Source organism: Schistocerca piceifrons, chromosome 4 (genome assembly GCF_021461385.2).
Source record: "Schistocerca piceifrons isolate TAMUIC-IGC-003096 chromosome 4, iqSchPice1.1, whole genome shotgun sequence".
Classification (NCBI taxonomy): domain Eukaryota; kingdom Metazoa; phylum Arthropoda; class Insecta; order Orthoptera; family Acrididae; genus Schistocerca; species Schistocerca piceifrons.
This window is the reverse complement of record NC_060141.1, coordinates 354,949,577-354,973,818: the sequence shown is the minus strand read 5'-3', so window position 1 is coordinate 354,973,818 and position 24,242 is coordinate 354,949,577. Positions and strand designations below refer to the sequence as shown.

General features: G+C 37.1%; 1 protein-coding gene across 3 annotated transcripts in view; it reads right to left on the bottom strand.

The window, feature by feature from the left end:
- The window catches only part of LOC124795254 (replication factor C subunit 3), an 89,884-nt gene extending 70,533 nt beyond the window's left edge, over nt 1–19,351 (bottom strand). For 2 of the 3 annotated variants that reach the window (XR_007016668.1, XM_047259198.1), the window contains exons 1-2: nt 19,105–19,349; nt 11,127–11,264 (exon numbers count right to left, since the gene is read on the bottom strand). Coding sequence is in view for 2 of the 3 variants with exons in the window: in XM_047259198.1 (XP_047115154.1) it covers nt 11,127–11,264; nt 19,105–19,200 (234 nt within the window). In the remaining variant the exon portion in view is untranslated. Of the gene's footprint in view, nt 1–11,126; nt 11,265–19,104 lie in introns of all 3 variants that reach the window. The other variant, XM_047259199.1, reaches the window with a different exon arrangement.
- Between the last annotated feature and the right edge of the window lie 4,891 nt (nt 19,352–24,242).

Here is a 24,242-nt window from a genome sequence, read left to right as displayed (position 1 = left end):
AGCTCTTTATTCGCACGAAGTAATGGCTGCTATCGACAGGGGATCTCAAGTTGATTCCGTATTTTTAGATTTCCGGAAAGCTTTTGACACCGTTCCTCACAAGCGACTTCTAATCAACCTGCGGGCCTATGGGGTATCGTCTCAGTTGTGTGGCTGGATTCGTGATTTCCTGTCAGGAAGGTCGCAGTTCGTAGTAATAGACGGCAAATCATCGAGTAAAACTGAAGTGATATCAGGTGTTCCCCAGGGAGGGAAGTGTCCTGGGACCTCTGCTGTTGCTGATCTATATAAATGACCTGGGTGACAATCTGAGCAGTTCTCTTAGGTTGTTCGCAGATGATGCTGTAGTTTAACGTCTAGTAAGGTCATCCGAAGACCAGTATCAGTTGCAAAGCGATTTAGAAAAGATTGCTGTATGGTGTGGCAGGTGGCAGTTGACGCTAAATAACGAAAAGTGTGAGGTGATCGACATGAGTTCCAAAAGAAATCCGTTGGAATTCGATTACTCGATAAATAGTACAATTCTCAAGGCTGTCAATTCAACTAAGTACCTGGGTGTTAAAATTACGAACAACTTCAGTTGGAAAGACCACATAGATAATATTGTGGGGAAGGCGAGCCAAAGGTTGCGTTTCATTGGCAGGACACTTAGAAGATGCAACAAGTCCACTAAAGAGACAGCTTACACTACACTCTTTCGTCCTCCGTTAGAATATTGCTGCGCGGTGTGGGATCCTTACCGGGTGGGATTGACGGAGGACATCGAAAGGGTGCAAAAAAAAAAGGGGCAGCTCGTTTTGTATTATCACGTAATAGGGGAGAGAGTGTGGCAGATATGATACGCGAGTTGGGATGGAAGTCATTAAAGCAAAGACGTTTTTCGTCACGGCGAGATCTATTTACGAAATTTCAGTCAGCAACTTTCTCTTCCGAATGCGAAAATATTTTGTTGAGCCCAACCTACATAGGTAGGAATGATCATCAAAATAAAATAAGATAAATCAGAGCTCGAACAGAAAGGTTTAGGTGTTTGTTTTTCCCGCGCGCTGTTTGGGAGTGGACTGGTAGAGAGATAGTATGATTGTGGTTCGATGAACCCTCTGCCAAGCACTTAAATGTGAATTGCAGAGTAATCATGTAGATGTACCTCCTCATTAGTTACGTGCTCTACCCATCTCATCCTGAGCATCTTCTGTAACACCACATTTCAAAAGTTTCTGTTCTCTTCTTGTCTGAAATGTTTATCATTCATGTTCAGTTCCACACATGCCTACACTCTCTACAAATACTTTCAGAAAGGGCTTCTTGACGCTTAAATCTTTATTTGATGCTAACAAATTTCTCTTCTTCAAAAAATCTTTTCTATTAATTGACAGTCTACATTTTATATCCTCTCCCTTCAACTATCAGTTATTTTGCTTCTCAAATATCAAAACTCATCTACTATTTTAAGTGTCCTGTTTCCTAATCTAATTTAATTAGACTACATTCCATTATCCTCATTTTGCTTTTGTTGATGTTCATCTTGTATCCTCCTTTCAGGACACTGCCCATTCTGTTCAACTGCTCTTCCAAGTCCTCTGCTGTCCCTGACAGAATTACAATGTCATTGGCACACCTCAAAGTTACTGAACTGATAGTTCAGTAATTTTCAAACCTGTCGGAATCTGCTTTCTTTGAAATCGGAATTAGTATATTCTTCTTGAAGTCTGAGGGTATTTACCCTGTCTCATACATCTTCCTAACCAGTTGGAAGAGTTTTGTCATGGCTGGCTCTCGCAAGGCTATCAGTAGTTCTAACGGAAGTTGTCTACTCCTGTAGCCTTGTTTCAACTGAGTCTTTCACTACTTTGTCAAATTCTTCATGTAGTATTATATCTCCCTTCTCATCTTCATCTACATCCCCTTCAATTTACATAAAATTGCCCTCACATACATCTTCCTTGTACAGAACCTCTATATACTCCTTCCACCTTTCTGCTTTCCATTCTTTGCTTAGGACTGGTTTTCCATCTGAGCTCTTGATGTTCATACAGGTGGTTCTCTTTTCTCCAAAGATCTCTTTAATTTTTCTGTAGGCAGCATCTATCTTACCCCTAGTGATACATGCTTCTACATTCTTACATTTGTTCTCTAGCCATTCCAGCTTAGCCATTTTACACTTCCTTATGATCTCATTTTTTAAACATTTGTATTCCCTTTCATCTGCTTCATTTATTAAATTTTTATGTTTTCTCCTTTCAGCGATTAAATTCAGTACCTTTTACGCACATCACCCTAGAAAACCTTTTTTTATTCCGCTGAAGATAGTGCAAAAAGTTGTGCAAGATGGTCTAGTTTTGTTCCTTTCAAGAAAATATTGCCAGAGATATGTCTCTCAGTTGTTGAAAAGAGACAGGTGCACTGTTTGTAGCTGCACTGTGTGATCAAACAAATGACTGCAAGTTTTAAAGTCGTGAAAGTAAAACTTTACTAATGTTCTTTGAGAACATGCGGAAATGTTCACACAAAATTTCAGCAAAATCTGAGATGGTCACAAGGAAACTTTTTCTGAAATTAGACCACCTGGTATGAAATGGCCCATCTACAAATTTCAAACAAAATATACTGTCTCATTTATAAAAATTACATATAATAGATAAATACTAGAAAGTGGTTGTATTATTAACTTTTCTGATTATTAAACATTGTTTTCAGTTTAATTTTGTAGGAAACTGCACTTTGCGGCCTCATCCATTCACAAAGCTGGGTAATAAACTGAACTGAACTGCTGAATATGCTAACCAAAAAGCTCGGTTCTGTCCATGATGCTCTCATAAATCTCTATCACTATGTTGATATGCAAGCAGCATTGCTAGTACACTTTTCAGACTTTCATTTAGTACTGTTTTATGGCATAATCTTCTGGGGCAATGCAGCTCATGCTACACCAGTATTTATCCGACTGAAGTGTGCAAAATACTATATTATGTATATCTGTCACCTAAAAATTTGGCAGGGACCCTAGGATTTCTACACTTATGTGCCATCCCTAATGGTATTTGGGGTTTATAATATGAGAAAAATTATGATAAACTGTGCAATTCATAGCGACAATACTAAATGTAAAAATATTTTCCATGCTGATTACGCATCTTTGTCTACGTTTCAGAATGATGTTTTGTTTTCTGATGCAAGTCAGATTAATTGCAGTGCTCAATACCACTTTGACAACTCATAACCGAACTGTCACTTATCAACATAACCGCGTGCTACAGCACGATCAGTAAGTCAGCACATCTAAGATTTTGCATTCACATTCATTGGCATCACCAACCCACCAGTAAACTGTAATGTCCCAACCTAACGTAAGCCTCAGGTTACATTACATTTCAGTTCATCACAACCTGTGTTCCAAAAACTAATACAGATGCAAAAGAAATGTTGTCAATGTTCTGTTCTCTTTCTGTCTGCAAACAAATGACATCATATGACAACTCATCATTACATTAAAGGATAAAGTCGACACTCGGAATCGGTACATTAATAACACCAAAAGTCTGTCACAGGTTACTTAACACAAGGCTGTAATAGAAGGTCGCATAAATTAGGTGGTTGCATGAATGCAGTTCTGGATGACATGGACATTACTGAATACAAAATATCCCTCACAACGAGACAAAAGTTTAAGAAATCAAGATGCTGTTGCACAAAGTGATCAGACTATTTCAGTAGACTCGTATGCATGTCGTAATGTGCCAAGCCACCTTTCTTTGCATAATTACTTGTGAATACAGTAGCCTACTATGCCTATTTTCATTCACTGCTTTTAAATGGCATCATATTTTGGGGTAATTCATCATTACGAGAAAAAGTATTCATTGCGCAAAAAAGGGGGATCAGTACAATAGCTGGAGCCCACCCAAGATCACCTTGCAGACATTTAAGAAACTCGGGATATTCACAGTACCTTCGCAACTCATATCTTCACTTATGAAATTTATTTTTAAAAACCCATTCCAATTCAAAAATAATAGCTACAACACCAGAAGGAAGGATGATCTTCACTACTCTGGGCTAAATCTGACTTGGGCACAGAAATCTTTGGTCATTTGCCAAATAGCATTAAAAGTCTGACAGATAGCCAATCAGCATTTAAAAGCAAATTAAAAGGATTTTGGAACCCTTCTACTCAACACATGAATTTTTGGGTACGAAGTAGCAACTGAAAAAAAAGAAGAAGAAAAAACTGTATTGTGTAAAGAAAAATTATGTTAAAATGGCACATTCCACATTGTTGCGAAAGTTTGTATTCATGATCTACTGGAACAACTTTTAATGTAACGAATGTAACGTACAAGTAGTTGGTACATGGCATACACAGACGACTTGCAGCTCAACATTTCCATGGCTTCCATAGCTCAACTCAAAAGGAACTGTGAAGAAACATTGGTGCTGAAGCAGAGCTGCTGCACAGGCAACACAATGAAACACACAGGGAATTTCTGTAGGCTATGAACTCAAATTATCTGTCTCAATAATTGGTCACTCAAAGAACATGTCTGTCAGTATTTTGACCTCTATCTTGTGCAAAAAGAGATTCAAAATCATGTAGAAAATTTCCAGTATTGCCGTAGTTCAGAGTCAAGTATTCGTCAACACAGTGAACCAGTCCTGACTTCTATTTGGAACCACCACTGCCTGGGCCAGGAAAGGTTCTGCTAAAGACGCAAGAGACCTGTGAGTATAGAACAATACCAACAGAAACTCAACTTATCTTAAAAATTTCTGCAAACAGAAAGCAGCAGAGCCATGTATTGGCTCAGGAAAGAAAACAGGGAAAGTGCAGACACTGTCTGAAGAGTTACTGAGCTGCGGAAATGAAATACAAAGAATTGTGGGCAAGTAACAGCAATGAATGTAGCTAAACAGGGCAGACAATAGAGGGTGTTCACTCCTATCAAACATTACAGAGCGAAGTAGGCTGAAAAAGATTGGTTCACTTCCTCTCTAGGCATAGACCCTACCATTTATATTCATAATAAAACTCACAGAAGAGAAAATAAGTGTTGAGTACTAATATAGGTACGTTGGAACATGCCATTTTCACAGGAATGTAGATTCTGATCCTTAACACTACATGTATACTGTCACAACAATAACACAGAAAGTGCTGCATTCAAGAGATCCATGTGTAGTATTACAGGAAAGTACTCTCAGACCTAACTTCAAGTATGCATAACTGCGAGACTGGCAACTCATTACTTCAGTGAAAACAATGCGTAAATGCAGCAAAAAAAAAAAAAAAAAAAAAAAAAAAAAAAAAAAAAAAAAAAAAAAACCCCAACAACAAATGCCTGGCACTGCAAGTATACAACAAAGTCAATGGTAACAGCTTACAAGAGACAAATGGCATTACTCTCACATAAATACATGCATATGATCTAAAGTGGAATATGCTCTTTCTCAACCTTGTCAAGCAGATACGCATGGTGGATATGCAGATAAACCGAATGGTATTTCTCGTGACTTTCCCTTAAGCCCAAGGAGACTGAGACTACAGTAGCTTGGAAGAAAGCAAAGAAGATTAGTATTTAACATGCTGCCAACAATGAGGTCATTCAAGGCAAACCACAAGATTTGATTGGAGCAAGGTGGAGAATAAAATTGGAAGCATTCAACTCATCATTTATCGTAAGTGATTTAGAGTAACTACAGAAAACCTAAATTTCAATGGTTGGTCAGAGATTTGAACTGCCGTCCTCCTAAATGAAAGTCCATAGTGCTAACCACTGTGCCACTTTGCTTGGTATGCTTGCAAAATATTTTGTCATCTTCGCTGACAGCAAACTGCAGAAATAATGGGATTCCATATGTAATCCAACTGATAGTTTCTGTCCCAGCTCATAATATTTTCCTGCAATGTATATCTCCATAGGCCAAATCGTTGTTTTATCACATTCCACTGAATGCCTAGTGAATATAAATTTCACACCAATAGAAGACTTTCGAGGACAGAAAAGGTAGTTGCAGATATTCAGATATTCCATGGCTAGTGCCCACACTGGATTTCAGATCCCATACACAAACTCTCACTGCACTGGGGGTGTATTGTATGGACACACTATGTATGCCTGAGAACCCTGCCCTATAGTCCAATCAAAATTACTTGACAGCTGACTTCTGTAAGTTGCTGCTATAGCGTTGCCACATTAGCTGCCGCTTGGTCCAAAGTGATACTCATACATGGCAGGTCCCTCTGTGTTTGCTGTTCATGTAAAGCAGAGCACTGTTGGAAGTGGTTGCCATTAGATATGGTGGGAATGTGAGATGCTCTGTCCACAACTGACTTTAAGTAATCAGTGACTGAACAGCGGCAGACAATGCATTTTGTAGCTATGGATTTAAACTCATGTCCTAACCTAACCACAACCTTGTGATGTGCTATGTATATGATAAAACACTGGTCAGCAACCTGCGGCAGAACTGCTGATCATGCCCACTTTGATAACGGTGATTAAAGCTGGCCTTTGTGAGCAAACTCACGATGAAAAATTCCAATTTCAGCACTAAAAGCAAAATGAAATGTTTCACTTTCATCAGCTACCTGAAACAATCCTCATACTGGCCACACAAGCTGACATGATACCAAGTGATGAGCAGTCCTGCCTGACTCTCAGCTACAGGTTTAGGAGAAACAGGCTGATTCCAAATGTAAAATGAATGATATGAAGTAAAAATAAGAGCAAATAAAAAGTCAATACGATGATAAAAATGACATGAGAAAATATTAAATATGAAAAAAGTAGATTTAAAATAATCAGTTCAAAATAATGACAATCATTCATTTTGATAAAGATTTAAAAAAAAAAATAGTCTCATTATTAGATTCAAACCCGTGATCTTTTGCACATCAGGACTGCACATTAACCAGTGAACTACAGTATCATTTCATCATGTAGTGTTCTATTTATGCCTCTATAGAATCAGCACCCATGGTCTAGGGGTTGCGTCTCTGATTAGCAATCAAAATGCCCTCAGTCTCGGGTTCGAACCCTGGCACTGCTTAAATTCTGAATACAAATCATCAGCAATGACAGCTGAAAGCTTCCGGCATAAGAAGTCTCCCTCATTCTCCCAACAGCCTGGTGAAAGAGTGCGGAGGAGCGGAAAGAAGTTCAGGCACTCTCTTGCCCTAAGATGACAAATTGTCCCTAAAGGGCAGAAGAATCAGCAACGTCAAACCGCAAGACGACGAAGAAGGCAATGAAAACCACTGCATTAAAGACACAAAACATGTATACACAGGACATGTGACTTGTAACTGAAAAGTGGCATGATGATCTCTCCATCAGCAAAAGATTCTGGAATAGTACCCCATTCAGATCTCTGGGAGGGGACTGCCAAGAGGGAGGTGACCATGAGATAAAGATTTAATAACCAACACAACAATAATGTCTTTTTGTGGTAGGGATGCTAGACAATCAGAAAATGGAGCTGCTAAGGCTCAATCTAGATACAGTGGGTGTCAGGGAAGTCAAATGGAAAGAAGACAAGGATTTCTGGTCAGATGGGTATAGGGTAATACTAAACTGCAGCACAAAATGGAATAACAGGAGTAGGATTCATTATGAATGGGAAGGTACGATAGAGTGTGAGATACCATGAACAGTTCAGTGATAGGATTGTTCTCATCAGAATCGACAACAAACCAACACCAACAACAATACTTCAGATATACACGCAGATATTGCAAACAGAAGATGAGGAGAGAAAGTTTATGAGGATGTTGAACAGATAATTCAGTAAATAAAGGGAGATGAATATCTAATTGTCATGGGGGATTGGAATGAAGTTGTAGGGGAAAGAGCAGAAGAGAGAGATATGGAAGAGTATGGGCTTGGCACTAGGAATGAGAGAAGAGCAAGACTAATTGAGTTCTGCAATAAATTTCAGTTGGTAATAGCAAACACTCTATTCAGAGCCACAAGAGGAGAGGTATACTTGGAAAAGGCTGGGAGATACAGCACGATTTCAGTTGTATCGCATCAAGGCCGAGCTGAGATTCCAAAATCAGATACTGGATTGTAATGCATGCCCAGGGCAAATGCAGACACAGATCACAATTTGATAATGATGAAGAATATGCTAAAGTTTAAGAGACTAGTCAGGAATAAACAATGCGCAAAAATGTGGATACTAAGCTACTAAGGAATGAAGAGTTTTCTGAGATCTTTTCTAAAGATACTGCGATAATGAATAGCTCAGTAGGCAGTTCAGTTGAAGAGGAATGGACACCTGTAAAAAGGGCGGTCACAGAAGTTGGACAGAAAACAACAGGTACAAGAAAGCTGACTGCGAAGAAACTATGTGTAACAGAAGAAGTACTTCAGTTGATCAACGAAAGAAGGAAGTACAAAGAGGTTCACGGAAATTCAGGAATACAGAAATACAAGTCTCTTAGGAATGAAATAAACAGAAAATGCGCAGAACCTAAGGTGAAATGGCTAGATGAAAATGTGAAGAAATCAAAAAACAGAAATGTTAGTTGGAACCAATGATTCAGTATATGGAAAAGTCAAAACAACCATCAGTGAAATTAAAAGCAACGGAGGTAACATTGCCAGTGGGAATTCTGCTGTTAAATGTTGAGGAGAGAGTGGATAGGTGGAGAGAATACACTGAGGACCTCTATGAGGAAGAGAACTTATCTGATGGCGTGATAGAAGAAGAAACAAGAGTCGATATAGAAGAGATAGGTGATCCAGTATTAGAATCAGAATTTAGAATATCTTTGAAAGACTTAAAATCAAATAAGGCAGAAGGTATAGATAACATCCCATCAGAATTTCTAAAATCATTGGGGAAGTGACAACAAAACGATTATATCACATTGGTGTGTAGAATGTATGCATCAGGTGACATACCATCTGACTTTCGGAAAAACATCATCCACACAATTCCAATAAGGCCAGAGCTGACAAGTGCGAGAATTATCGCACAATCAACTTAACAGTCATGCAACCAAGTTGCTGACCACAATAATATACAGACGAATGAAAAAGAAAATTGAGGATGTGCTAGATAACGATCAGTTTGGCTTTAGGAAAGGAAAAGGCACAAGAGAGGTAATTCTGATGTTGCTGTTAATAATGGAAACAAGACTAAAGGTAAAATCAAGACACGTTCACAGGATTTGTCAACCTGGAAAAAGTGTTCGATAATGTAAAATGGTGCAAGACGTTCAGAATCCTGAAAAAAAAAAAAGGGATGATCTATAGAGAAAGGTGGATAATATACAATATCAACAAGAACCACAACCACGAGGGAAAAGTAAAAGTGGAGGACCAAGAACGAAGTGCACAAATTGAAAAAGGGTGTAAGACAGGGACGTTGTCTTTTGCCACTGCTGTTCAGTCTATACATCAAAGAAGCAATGACAAAAATAAACAAAGGGTTCAAGAGTGGAATTAAAATTAAAAGTGAAACAGTACCAATGATAAGATTTGCTGATGATCCTCAGGGAAAATGAAAAAGAATTACAAGATGTGTTGAATGGAATGAACAGTCTATTGAGTACAGAATATGGACTGAGACTAAATCAAAGAAAGACGAAATAAATAAGGGTAGCAGAAGAGATAACAGCGAGAAACTGAACATCCTAAACTGTGATCATAAAGTAGATGAAGCTAAGGAATTCTGCTACCTAGGTGGCGAAATAGGGCATGATGTCGGAGCAAGGAGGAAATAAAAAGCAGACTAGCAATGGCAAAAAGGGCATTCTGACCAAAAGAGATATAGTTTCCAGGGCAGTAGAGGAAGCTGTAGAGGATAAAAACTGAAGAGGAAGACAGAGGTTGGGATATATTTCGCAAATAATTGAGGACGTAGGCTGGAAGTGCGACTCTGAGATGGAAAGGTTGGCACAGGAGAAGAGTTCGTGGCAGGCTGCCTTAAGCCAGTCAGTTGACTGCTGACTTGCTGACTTAACAAAAAAAAAAAAAAAAAAAAAAAAAAAAAAAAAAAAAAAAAAAAAAAAAAAAAGGGATCAGTTGCAGCTATGATATGGTCTTCAAAAAGTTCAGTCTCATGCAATGTTGTATGAAGCTTAACTACTGTAGGCTGATCTTTGTGATAATGATCAGGGCAAGTTTGAGAACATTTTTTCCACACAAGCACCTTATCATTTGCTGCCCCTCTCCTTCCCCCTTTTCCCCCATATAATTTCATCAATTGTGATATGCACTGCACATAGGTCTTGCAGTTGGACAAAACTGGTGCCCCTCTCAGCTTGGTGCCCCAAGCAGCAGCTACTAATTGTGGTTTCACATATAGAAATCTCGGAAGTTGTGGCACCTTTGGCAAACCTCTCAGCTCGGTGCTCCAAGCGGCATCTTTTGTCGCTTGGGCCTTGTACCAGCACTGATAAAGATGATAACTGAATAGGTGAACGTCTTGTGTGAAAGGATCCAGTAGTGTTTGTCTAGAGCTGTGTATGAAAAGTGTGCATTTTGTTACCATTGCTTTAAGTGCATTTTTTTGGTGTGGTTATCATGTCTGATGAAATGCGAAATAACAGGGCCAGACCTGGGGTTCAGGGTCCAAACATGTCAAGAAAGAAAACCAGACCAGGAATTGGCAACAGCGAACAGTTCGAATGTGACTTCTTCTTTTTGCAACTGTTAGCATCTGATCAGTAAGTCACATGTTCTCCAGATCTGAGAGAAAAACTAATAGCTTTCCAAAGCAAAAATATTACATTCAAAATGATGACAAAATAAAATGGAACTGTGGCTACAGTGACTGCACACCATATCCACAAAATTAATTTCCTGACTGGGCCATATACAAAAATAAAATAAGTACTGGCATACCGGCACATTCTACACCACAGCTACTTAACGTGTTGATGATACCTTCCGTGAAACAAAGTCCAGTGCTGTGGACCACACAGTGTACATTACACGAGTTCCTTTCTTCAGACATAGGGCCTACCACTGTATTTACGTGTCAGAGTTGCATACAAGAATTACTTGATTCTTTCAGTATCTGCATACTCTGGTAATACCCGCTTCCCTTGCATCTATACTATTAATACTGAAATAACAAGCAACACAAATATAATTAATGTGTGTAACTCAAAATACCATATAGCTTGACTGTTCCATCCTCAGTCTTTCAACTCCTGGTCCATAAAGCTCGTGAAGTAAACAATTAATGATTGTTCTCTTTCCAGAACCAGAGGGGCCATGAATAAGTAAATGTGGAAAATCTCCTGCCAGCACCTGCAAAAATTACAAATCAACTTTTAATTTATAGATTTCTATCCAAACACAAATTCATCAAAAATATTTTTTAAAACAGGTAATGACAAAGTCTTGACAATCTTGCTATACGCATAAATACCAATGGAATCATTCCTGGTTATGAGCACAACATTAGTGCAATTGAAAGTGAAGTATTAAAGTGAAAATAAATCCCAAAAGTTACCATTTTTTGATATAGATAGACCTTAATAGGAGCAACATACGTCTAAGATTTAATATTACATAAAATACAAGGGGAAGTATTTATGTAAATGTATCTGACATTAAATAAATGTACACTAATATAAAATAAGGTATGTTCTGTTGTGTAGTGACAAATTTATGAATAGATGAAGAGCACTCCAAAAACTAACTTAGTTTAGAAGATTTAATTCCATTTCAGCAAAAGCTAACCTTTTCTGAGAATGTAAAGGATGCACTACTTGGGAAATGTCACCTTTACTAGTAACATCTTTCTCTGAGCATACAAATTTATTCCCTACCCTCTTAATGAATTTAACTTTTTCGCATTCTTTACTAAATTATTGTTCAACAAATGTGTGCAAATGTCCTCATTCAGATTCTAGTTGAACACAACCACTGACGAAAAGACAGTGCAAGGTTTGCATCATTGCAACTATTAATGAAGAAGTTTATGTGTGTTTCTTCTTGATCACTCTGATCTGTAATAGGTTTGAAATGGAAGTGTGAGCCAGCTTCTACAGGCAACAGGCATATTTTAAATGCATATTTCCCAATAGTGCTGACACTATGAACCTGATGAGTGTTTGAGGCATAATCCATATCATTTCAGGCAGGGGGGTTACCTTCATAGTCTCAGATGTTATTGAATTTAGCATATGTTAAAATTTCAGGAGTAAGTAAGAAACACATATTTTTTGTTTTCTCCAAAAAAAATCGTGCCTCCGGATACAGGCCTCCAAAGATGACACTGCAAATACCATTTTGAAGATGCGAATTTTTTTTTTTTTTTTTTTAATGCTGTATCTCTGTAACAGTTCTAGATATTTTGTTACAATTTTTTTTATTTGAAAGATAATTGCTTAATGATTACAATGGTATCCTCCATCTGGATATATCTGTTAATGTTCTTTTACTGTCACCTTTTGAATTTTTTTATAATTTACAGAATTTTTTTTTTTTTTCTCTTCAAAAATGCCTATCCAGAAAAGTCAGATTATTCTGTTGATTAATGCCATGTAGTACTACAATCTCTGTAAAGGAGAGCTTCCACTTTTAAGTTGGACAGACTTTATTTTAAAAACTCATTCTTTTTAACTTTCAAGGGTAATGGATGTATTCACTGAAGTTGTTTCTTACTAATTTCTTTGTTACAATGATTATTTCTATTGTCTTTGTTGCAGTTATTTGTTTTCACTTTCATTGTTGCAGATACTACTTACACTTTGTTGTAGTTTCTTTGTCATGATTGTTCATTGCAGGTTTACGTTTTGTAGTTGTCCAATGCTAATTTGTTTACTGAAGAGGCTTCTAAGAAATCTGAGACCATCCAGTGAGTTCTGTGTTTTCATGAGGAATTTGCCAGTAGCAGTATGTTTTGTGAAAAAGACTGTTTGAAATGTCTTCTAACTGGGGCCACAGGAGAGTGAAGTGTGCTGACTATTCGGGGGAAAAAAAAATGTTTTCACAGTACAACAGCAATGATAGGATCTCAACAAGGTGAAGCCTCCCATAGTGCAGATGATGCAGATTTTGCATCAATAGAGGAAGAATGAAAGACCCTGAATCAGTCAACTACAGAGGTAGGTGCTAGTTCTGTTAAGAAACAGTGGTCAGTGAAGTTGGGTCATAAGCTCTATGCATCAAGAAAGCACAGATAAATTACTAAACCTATGAATGAATATGAGCCGTAGTAAAGTTAGCTTTGTAAAGTGCGCCGCAGCGTGTAGTGTGAAGCAGTTGCCCTCCGTTTTCTGGCAGTGGCACCTTTGTCGCAATTGAAGGCTTCGGTGTCTCCCTCTATCGCGAAAGGGGGAAAAGTGGGCTGTTCGTGTGGGTTTAAGAAGTGGCTGTATGGGCTCTTGAAGAGAGTTGGCAGTTGGGGCATCAAGAAGCAACTTCTCTGCTGGTGCTAGAGGGACAGCACGCAGACCACGGTATCAGCGTAAGCAACGCGAGCAGCGGCTCCCTGGTATGGGGCGTTAACTGCTCGTCGCAAAAGGAATCTTCCTGAGCGTGGGTCCGCAAGGGGCCTAATCTGCAGTTCGGCCGTATGCTGTCGACCAGCGAGGAGGTTCTGAAAATCGGCGCGCATTCCTTCGTCCGTTGAAACGGTTGGCAGCGGGCGGCTCAGCAGAGCATTTGGAGGTGCTTCGCTGGTTCGCACCAGAAGTTGAGTATTGATTGTTAACAGATTTATGAAGTTTAATTGAATTCAATTTACTTATTCTTGTTAATTATAGCAGCCGTATTTTTTGGGGGGTTTCCCACCATTCATTCTCGTCTGCCCACCTGGGGGAAGGTGGTAATATTAGAAAGGGTGGTCCATTTTTGAGGATGAAAGAGGGGAGGGGGGGGGGGGGGTCAGAGTAAATCTGTGGTTCAGATTGCTGCTTTCCCCTCCCAGCTTACCTACAGGTTTATTCGACTGTTAGCCTCTGGCATGTCTGTGAAAGTCTAAGACCATTGACTGTATCTTCAAAAATGCAAGGCCTGCCATAACTAATATTACTAGACTCACGTGTAAAAGGTACTCTAAGAAAGAATAAAAAATTACTTTTGGCTCGTGGTAAGAACTAGTCAATTGCATAATGAATTCCTGCTCATCTGGAAGCTGTAACTTATGTAAATTTGTGTTTATGTATATCTGGATATAATCCAGCAAGGTTAATGTATGCCGTAGTGAATTCTTTTATATTGTTTCTAGTCAGCAAAAACGGTTGTGTTTTTTTCCAATTCAATACCTTCTAAGGCTTTTACTCAACGTGCTTATGTGTTTTATACAGGTAGTTGGTTATTAGTGTGTTTTCTTGCCATGCAAAAGTTTGCCATTTCATTACGGGTAGAAATTGTTACCTTGAAAGGAGAATGTTGTAAAAGTTCACAAGTCCTACCTGGCGACCATGTGTGTTTGTCGTAAGTTAACTGGCAGAAATTGGTAAAATTTGTTTTTTTATATATTTTGGAAATGATCATGTTATTAACTGTGAATGTCCCCCCGCATGCATGACTCATGCATTTTGGTTTTTCTATTTTGAAAACTTTTGTAAACAGGATTGTCTTTATATGTTGCAGACAAATTAGACTCTGTGCCATTTAATGAATGGAGTGAAATTCACCTGTAATTTAGCTGAGCTTGAAATATTATACAGCATCATGTTGTATACGTTAAATTGCTTGCCTGTACTTGCCTTTTACTGGCGTGAAATTTTTTATAATAATTTAATAGTCCTTTCCTATCGTAAATTGCGACTTATTTGTTAAATGATTGTTGGTCTTTTTTTTTAATACCGTAAAGTCTTGCACCAAATTTGAATAGTGTTATTGAAAATTGTGTGTAATTTCACCTGATGTTCCTTGGCACCTACTTCCACTTTACATTTTGTGTATTGATAGAGATTAATAACCTTTGGTGAACCAGTAGTAAACTTACAGTTCAGAATACACTACAGCAAAACTGACCACACTCTTCAAAGTAGAAATTCCACCTTCAGAAGAAAATTAACCAAAGAACTCCTGCAGCTCTTGCCAGGAATTTTCCACAAATATCAAGTGCAAGTTTTAACTATTATTCCACAGACATTTTCAAAGAAAACAATTTTGAACCACGTTCCATCAGTATCAAAGTAAATGGTAGACAAATCAACAAATGTGAGGTCTGTAAAAGGAGTCTTTGGAAGACCAGATCCCTATTATGGTCATCCTGTAGAAGCAGCTCAAGTTCAAATAGTGCAGTCATTTTATCTGGAAGATAAATGGGACTGTTCTTACCAAAGTGCCAACAAAACAGACACTATAATTGTAACAGCTGAAGGCCAAAAAGTTGTGAAAGTGAAGAGATACACAACTCGCAGAATTAAAGAAATTTTAATAATTTATGAGAGCAACTATACACCTTCACGTATTGGAAGAACAAAATTTTACACACTACAACCTAAGTGGGTAGTTCCACACCCACCTAGAGATGTCTTTCTATGTGTGTACTGCGCGAATTTTACACTTTGTGTGGTAACTTTGGAGAACTTACTGGAGCACGTGACATATGACACCTTGGTTGGGAGTGTGAAGTCATTAGTAGTATGAGATGTAAAGTGAGAGACTAGTTTTTTTTTTTTTTTTTTTTTTTTTTTAAGAATGTGGTGACTGCCCTGTAAAGGGAGCACTGTTTTTACAGACACTTGGCCTGGAAGATGTAGCAGATGACTCTGCAGAAATTACATATGTGACATGGGAGGAAAATAAACTAATTAAGAAAACTGTTGCCTTTTAGAGTTTCATTGATGAGTTTGGTAAATGGTCAGTGAAAGCATCTGAAGAAATTGCAACAATAGCACATTGCAGATAAGCGAAAGGGCGTGGACTCAGCACATGCTTTGCTAGCAATGTGCAAAATTCTTCAACTGCAAACAGGGGCAGAGATCATCATCATTATTTCTGATGGATTTTAAAAATCGTCACCAGCTGTTTGAATTGAGTAAGTCACTTGTGCCAATGGACTGCTGGTGGTCATGGGAGGTGGCACTGATGGTGTACGAGGCCTGCCGAAGCACCATGCTACAAAACAATATCTTTCCACACCAAATACAGCTGTGATTCAGAATGCTGAGGATTTTATGAGAGCCATGAAATCTTACACATCCACAGCCCTCATTCTTTTGTCCAAAGAGGAAATCACATAAGTCCATGAAAAGAAAAAAGAAGAATGGTCCACAAACTACTCCTGAGACAGGAATTTAAAGGACACTTTTCGGACCCAAAGTGATGGACGAATTCGTATTGCATACACTATAAAGAACAAGAAAGAAGAAATTTTATTCGTTCGGCCAGCACCTCAGAAACAGCAGGATAATATTCAGATTCACAACCTGAGAAGGGGGATGTTTGTGGCGTGTGTGTCTGACTGTGACTGGTTGATTGCAGAGATTATAAACACCAGTTATGAGTTAAACGAAATTGTAGTGAACTTCATGCTACCACATGGATCAGCTGCTGGATATAGGTTTCTAGCTGAAGAACAGCAACAACGCCATCAGTGCTCACTTCCTGTTCACAATGTTTTGAAGATTGTAAGTGCTCCAGTTTCTATTGGTTCAACAATAAGGCATCACTCTACATCAAAGGAAGATACTGAAGCAATGGAACACATTTTTAGTTCACTGACTGGTTAATTTCAGTACAAAACAGAGTGCAAAGAATTTTTATAAATTGAAACCTTCAAGTCTGCAGACCTTTCACATTCATTTTGAAACCATTTAAATTGCTTGAAAAATGAGTCTCTTACTCATCTTTCAAAACTAAAATTATGTTAAATAAGGCTAGGTTTTGATTTTTATGAGCCTGTCAACTGAAAATGTGGTAATAAAACAGGTTTTATGCATGGCAAAAATTTCAATTGTTTATAAAACATGTCCAACCTAAAACTGGAAGCCCTCCCTTTCAGGGAATGTAGAATTAATTGTTTATAAAACATGTCCAACCTAAAAGTGGAAGCCCTACCTTTCAGGGAATGTAGAACTAAATTGTACTAAACAGAAAAAAAAAATTCAAAATTTTATGGATTGGCATTTCGGAAAAAAAAAAATTCTACAAATTATAAAAAAGTTTAGAACGTTATAGTAAATTAACTTTGACAGGTAAGTCCATATGGAGGATTTCTTTGTAATCATAAAGCAATTATCTCTCTTTTTTTTTTTTTTTTTTTTTTTTTTAAAAAAAAAAAACACACACACACACAGCAAAATATCTAGAACTTAACAGAGATTTTAAATTTTTGTCCAAAATTCACATCTTCAAAATTGTATGTGTTTTGTTATCTTTGGAGGGCAGTATTTCAAAGCAGAAATTTTTTTGGAGAAAACAAAAAAATACAGGTTCTCTACTCAGTCCTTCATTTTAACATGTGCTAAATTCAGTACCATCCGAGACTATGAAGGTAAGATTTTTTCCTACCGTGTCTGAACTGATATGGACTACGCCTTAAAATAGATCAGATATCACACCAATGCTGCTGTAACTTGTCAGCAAGGGTGTTTACCTCCTAAGCCACAACTTATGTTGTATTAACTTCACCAGTTATAGATTTTGCTCAGTGTACAAATAATGTGTAATCAGTAATGACACTGCTACACTTGATACTTCACAGCATTCCATCAATACCATCAGCATCTATTTTTCCATTGAATGTACAAAGGAACTACCAATTTAATACAAGATTATGGTCTTCTCTGGATGTTATATTAGCTAATGAATACCACTGTCTGAAATGTTGGCTAGTGCCATCATAGAACATTCCCACCATTTTAAGAATAGGAAATTTACCTTTTAGGAGATGGGTATTTTCTGATTAAAAGAAAACAGCCTACAGCTAGCTTATCACGCTGCAGATAATCAGATGCAACAGCATATGAAACTGGATCAGTAGCTGTGTAAGTCACTGCTGCATTAACGGTAATTTCCTTACTCCAGTGTGTGCTCTGCACCTCATCCTAATGAGCAAACACTATCTCAAACAGTCTCAGCTTTTGTCATTTCAAAGAAGGTACTTTGCCTATTTTTGATAACACAGGGTATAAGAAACTTCGGTAATTTGCTCTACGAAACTTTGAAAACATCATCTAGAGAACCTTCCTATACCACTTTAACTGCTCTTCCTATTATTCATGCTTCTTTAAATTTTCACACTTATGGAAATATGCCAAATATCCTTTTAAAAATGTTTTAGAATTCTTGTTTCATGAGAGAAAAATCAGGTGTTTCATACATAACAGCATTTCCAGCCACTGTGATGTGTTTTAACAATTTTTTAAACGAAATTCTATCTATCATAGACTAAATACAAGAGCATAATTTTTATTTCATTACATATAAAATACTACATTCTGACCAAACTTTTCAGTTTAATTTATTTTGGTTGTGATAGCCTAGTAAATCAATTCTTTAAACTATTTTCTTATTTTTTTTTAAAAAACGGAATTATGATTGAAAATTGTTTGGATGTGTCTAAATGATACATTGAAAACAATGAAATAGCAAAGAAATACATCTTGTAGCAAAATTTATGAATTTTTCTCCACTTTATTTGAATAAGTCTTCATCAGTCCTCTTTCAGTGAAAATATAAAATGTATATAAGTATGGTGTGAGTTTTCGTACAATTTCAGAAACTATACATTTTCACTTCTGACTTGATATATAGGAACACAACATCTACTGAATTACAAAATTTTCCATTTTGGTTTCACCTTTCATGGAATTATCCCAATGTATGGAATAGTAGTTGTGCTACACTTTACTGACAGAGCATAAGCAAGGTGTTTGCCTACTCCGAAATATTTTTTCTATTGGCCAAATGTGAATAGAGGTATGCAAAATTTGTCAAGGTACAGACAGATCAGTCGTACAGTTCAATGTCAAAAAGTTGCCAGTTACACTCTTGGCTTGTGTTAAACATTTTTTGAGGGTCTAAAATACAGTTTTCCAATGTAGGCCTACACACGTAGGAGCCTCGTATGGACTTCAGATATAAGTTTCCTAACACTGAAACGCACAGTTAAAAGTTACTGACGTTATGCTAAATAAAAAACACAATTGCTGAAAACTCCCAAACCTTGTGTACTTACAAGATTTTTCAGTTTCTTCATTAAATCTTTATGATATCGCAGATCAGCTATGTCCCGAGGACGATACTTATCAACGAGAAGACCGTAGTTCGTCATATCTAGTTTGTTTTGTTATAACACAAACACAAGGAAAAGTTTAATCCAAGTTTTCCTAATCTTTTTCTGTTTGCTTTTCACTTAATAACCTGTCAAGTGTCAACATAACCAAAAGTTTCGCGCCATATTCATAAATTGCCAAAGATTATTGGCGTGCGAAGCTCTTACTACAAGCACAGTCTAACTGTGCTACAGGTGTAGTGATATCTGCCAGATACAATCGATGAAGACCATTGTTAAATATCATTCTCCATCGCCTTGGGGATAGGTTACCTGGACTCCGGCTTTAGCCGGACATGTCCGTTATTTACGGGCAAGTCCGCCAAATGCCAAATATAGATTGTTAGGCTGTTTGGCGATGAATTAAGGCCCCTCCCACGCTAATGACGTAAGCGCTGGGAATAAGTATTAGGAGCAATAAAGAGGTATAAGATACCATAAGGATATATGGAGGTACCAATTAATGCTATTCCTTTGTCTGTGTCACATTTTTCTTCATAGACCGAACGAGCCTAGCACTTACAATGTCACAATCACAGTACGCGTAGAGCGACCTCAACGAAGTAGAAATACCGATCAACCGAGGTCAACACGCTTCGCCCTGTTAGGCTGACGCGCTCCTCCTACTCGGTGTCATTACTATTGAAATAACCAAAATTACCGAAAATATTGCTTGATGAATAGCTTCTAGATTGTTTTAACACAAGATTATCTCAAGAAGAAAACTAAGCAATTTAGAGGACTGAGCACTTACTGGTATCATAACTCCCAAATTATGAGGCTGTTTACTAATATTTTCAGTTTAAGTTCGTTTAAGGTTGATCTCGCAAAAAGCTGACTGTAATTGATTATTATTAAACGATTGAAAGTATCTGACATATTCTATTTTAAATATGTGGGGCAACTTTAGGGTAAAATGTCTCGCTAAAGATAAGGCGGAGTTCGGTTTTTGTATTTTTGAACCTGACAACTCTACTTGGACACGACCTCAATGAGGCACAGCATCGTTTTAGAAAATGTAGGTCGACTAGTACAGCCATAGTTGCCTTTGTAGCTGATATTATATAGACGTTTGAAGAGCAAAGCGATGTCTGTGGTGTTTCCATTGACTTTTCGAAGGCATGGGACTGTGTATGTCACGACAGACTACCGCACATATTAAACTGATATGTTATCAGATACAGGGCATCTGACATGATAAAAGCATACATGGAAAACAGAGATCAGTGTACAGAAATAGTCTTATAACATTTAGTATACCTCATGAATCAATTCTCGGACATCTTATTTTCATCCTGTATGTAAACAATATGATAATAGCAGTAGATGACTACATAGTAACGTTTGTGGATGACAGTGCACTTAGTGTAAAAGATGACTCAGTAGACGAACTGCAATCAATAGCCTCTATAAATTGGGGGAAGGTTAATAATTATCCCAGAGAAAACAATACAGCTAAATCTCTCCTGTCAACAATTAACAGAAATACAGCCCAGCTAAGCTTATGACTTGCAACAGACTGCTGCTCAATGCAAAAAAAGACAGTAAATCTAACATCCTCACCGTTCAGAACAGAACTCCCCAGGCTATGTCGTCGAAATATACTTGAAACTTCGAAACCATGAATGAACTACGGTCAGAAATTTAAACTGATCCCAGCTCCTCCAACAAATGAGAAGGTTGCAGATAAATGGTAACTGTGATCAAATACCTAACTTGGGTTGTCAGCTTCAAAGAATTGATTTTGCTGCAGTTGCTGTACAAAAAATTATAAATCGACTTCCTGAAGGTACAACATTGTGTCGTTTAGAATCGATTACATGTGAACTGATCAGCACAGGTGACACATCGATACTTCACGCAAAATTTGGTACACTACAGTGATTCCGCACGAGCCTTACACAGGGTATTACAAAAAGGTACGGCCAAACTTTCAGGAAACATTCCTCACACACAAAGAAAGAAAATATGTTATGTGGACATATGTCCGGAAACTCATTTTATTACTTCTCTTCAAATCACATTAATCATGGAATGGAAACACACAGCAACAGAACGTACCAGCGTGACTTCAAACACTTTGTTACAGGAAATGTTCAAAATGTCCTCCATTAGCGAGGATACATGCATCCACCCTCTGACGCCTGGAATCCCTGATGAGCTGATGCAGCCCTGGATAATGGCGTATTGTATCACAGCCGTCCACAATACGAGCACGAAGAGTCTCTACATTTGGTACCGGGGTTGCGAAGACAAGAGCTTTCAAATGCCCCCATAAATGAAAGTCAAGAGGGTTGAGGTCATGGCCATGGCCATGGAATTGGTCCGCCTCTACCAATCCATTGGTCACCAAATCTGTTTTTGAGAAGTGTACGAACACTTCGACTGAAATGTACAGGAGCTCCATCGTGCATGAACCACATGTTGTGTCGTACTTGTAAAGGCACATGTTCTAGCAGCACAGGTAGAGTATCCCGTATGAAATCATGATAACGTGCTCTATTGAGCGCAGGTGGACGATACTAAAATGAGCTCTAACATGGAAATTAAGCGTTTCTGGACACATGTCCACATAACATCGTTTCTTTATTTGTGTGTGAGGAATGTTTCCTGAAAGTTTGGCCGTACCTTTTTGTAGCACCCTGTATAGGTTTTACTGCAATGACATAATTGCTAAAAGCGAAAATGTAAAGAACTGCAACGATTTTTGACAGGTAACAGTTCATTAAATAACACTGAAGCAATCGTGAAATAAAATTACATTACTTAATATATTAAATTCCTTATAAACCAGTCGCATTCAGAATGAAAATAGCCATATATATAATTATAACGAGACATGTTACATTTTAGTGGGTTATTCGTAAAATACACTACATTCATTCTTCCTAGCATGTTCCTAGGTTTTAAAAAAGTGTACTTCATTTCAATGAAACAATCTTTTCAAAGTCGAGTCTGGCAGATAGGATATGTTTTGCAATTTCATAGTTACACTCGTATTTTAATTGAACTCTGTTCTTTGTTTTTTTAATTACATTAGTTTTAAACCATATATCATCAATACTGATCATTACTGAATTCTTTCTGATGTAATTACCTTCAAATTACTTCTGTTTTAGAAGTAATGGTAACAAGTGATGGCAGCAAAAATATAAAAATTTTAAGGGAATAGTATAGTTTTAAACGTTCCTACCAATTACAGTGCATACACAAGGCATAAGGAAAACATTGTACAGTTCTCAAAGTACAGAATTACTAATATTGTTCACATTTGGCTACGTTTAGGATTGTTGTTGACATGCTATTAGATTTTCAGTTAATTGTTGTGAATGGGAAACTGTTGGCAACAATTATTTTAAAGAAGTGGTAAGGTCCTAAGTGTTACATTTCGCAGTGCCCCACCAAGTCAAGGTTTGAACGGCTAAAGGTTGGACGATACATTTGAAGCTTATTCAAGTAACAGCAGGCAGGTACAGTTTTACATTTCTTTATATAATTTACAAGTGATGAACACAATACGAATTTTACATAATCAGAACATCATTAGCACAAACATTTCTGTGAAATTTTACTGTTTGAACAAAATGGTTTGTATTCTTGTAAACTTGACATTAAATTGCCAAACACATGGGTATATATATAATTAAGCATTACATGAGTTGTATTATTCTTTAAGACAAAGTACATACTTAAATATGATTACCAGTGTTGTTTTGTGTATTTAAGTTCACAGGTAACAATGCAATATGTTTGTAAGTAACAAGTAATAATCTTTACAAATATCACATACACAGTTCTAAACACATACCACTGTATCAAAGACATTTCAATGTGGTAATGAGTACAAATGTTCGAGAACAAATTACTTATAGAAATGTAGTTTACATATTATAAGACAAGTGATTATTATTTGGATATAGATGTCACAGGCAGTTCAGTTTCTGCCACTAAAAATATGTTTTTTCTTCAATCTTTGATGACTGAGGAGAGAGAAGTCAAGATTCTAAGTTCAACTTTAGTCACTGATCATTTGTAACATATTTCAGTACTCAAGTGTTTTACACAGTTTTTTATGTTTTTTATTTGCTCAAGAGGCAGGTATAGTGATCCTACTTGACAATCCCAACTAAAACTAAACTTCAAAAAAGTTTTCCCTTATATTACAATAATCAAGTCCCTTGCTAATAAAGTGTCAAAATCATTTGTTTAGACATTTATTAAGTACACTTCTCATTTACAACATATGACCCATAAGCAAAACATAAACACACACAAACTTGTGTGTGTGTGTGTGTGTTTGTGTGTTTGTGTGTGTGTGTGTGTGTGTGTGTGTGTGTGTGTGTGTGTGTGTGCAATTTAAATTCCAGTTATTAAACTATGTTCATAATTTAACAGGTAAGTTTTCTCGTTAAATTCTAATATTTCCTCCTTCAAAATGCTGCTGTTGCATAGTCAAATTCATTATTTTAAATTGGAGAAAATTTTTCCTGTCATAGGCAAAACTCAAACCTCTAGTTACCTGTATCATTATGATCATTATTTTTGATCAGAAATAGCTTAAGTCAAATGAAACTTTACTTCTTTCAGTAGGAACCTTCCATCTTAGTCACTATCTCAATCATCACCGACACAAAACACTTAAAGCCTTTACCTTTTACACTTAATATTTATATACTCTCTTGGTGCAGTAAGACATGCATAACTGCAATAACATGCTTTAGTCAAGTTTGTATTATGCAAGAAAAATCATCAAAATTAGACTTCAGAGTTTATCTGCAGTTCAGACATGAACTATTAACATTAAGGGAATCCAATTTCCACAAGTAAATGTAAAGTTTTTAAGGCATGTGTGCAAATTATGTTGCAGTTCCTCTACTTAAAATTTTCATTCATCACTCACAATTGCGTATCTTCCCACATATCATAACAAATTTTTCAGTGCTACATGGAAAGTTATTTCTTATTAAATTCTATATGTCTATATAGCAAATCATGAATATGTGTGTTCATATGTGTAGTATTTCTTCATTCTCTCGCAACAG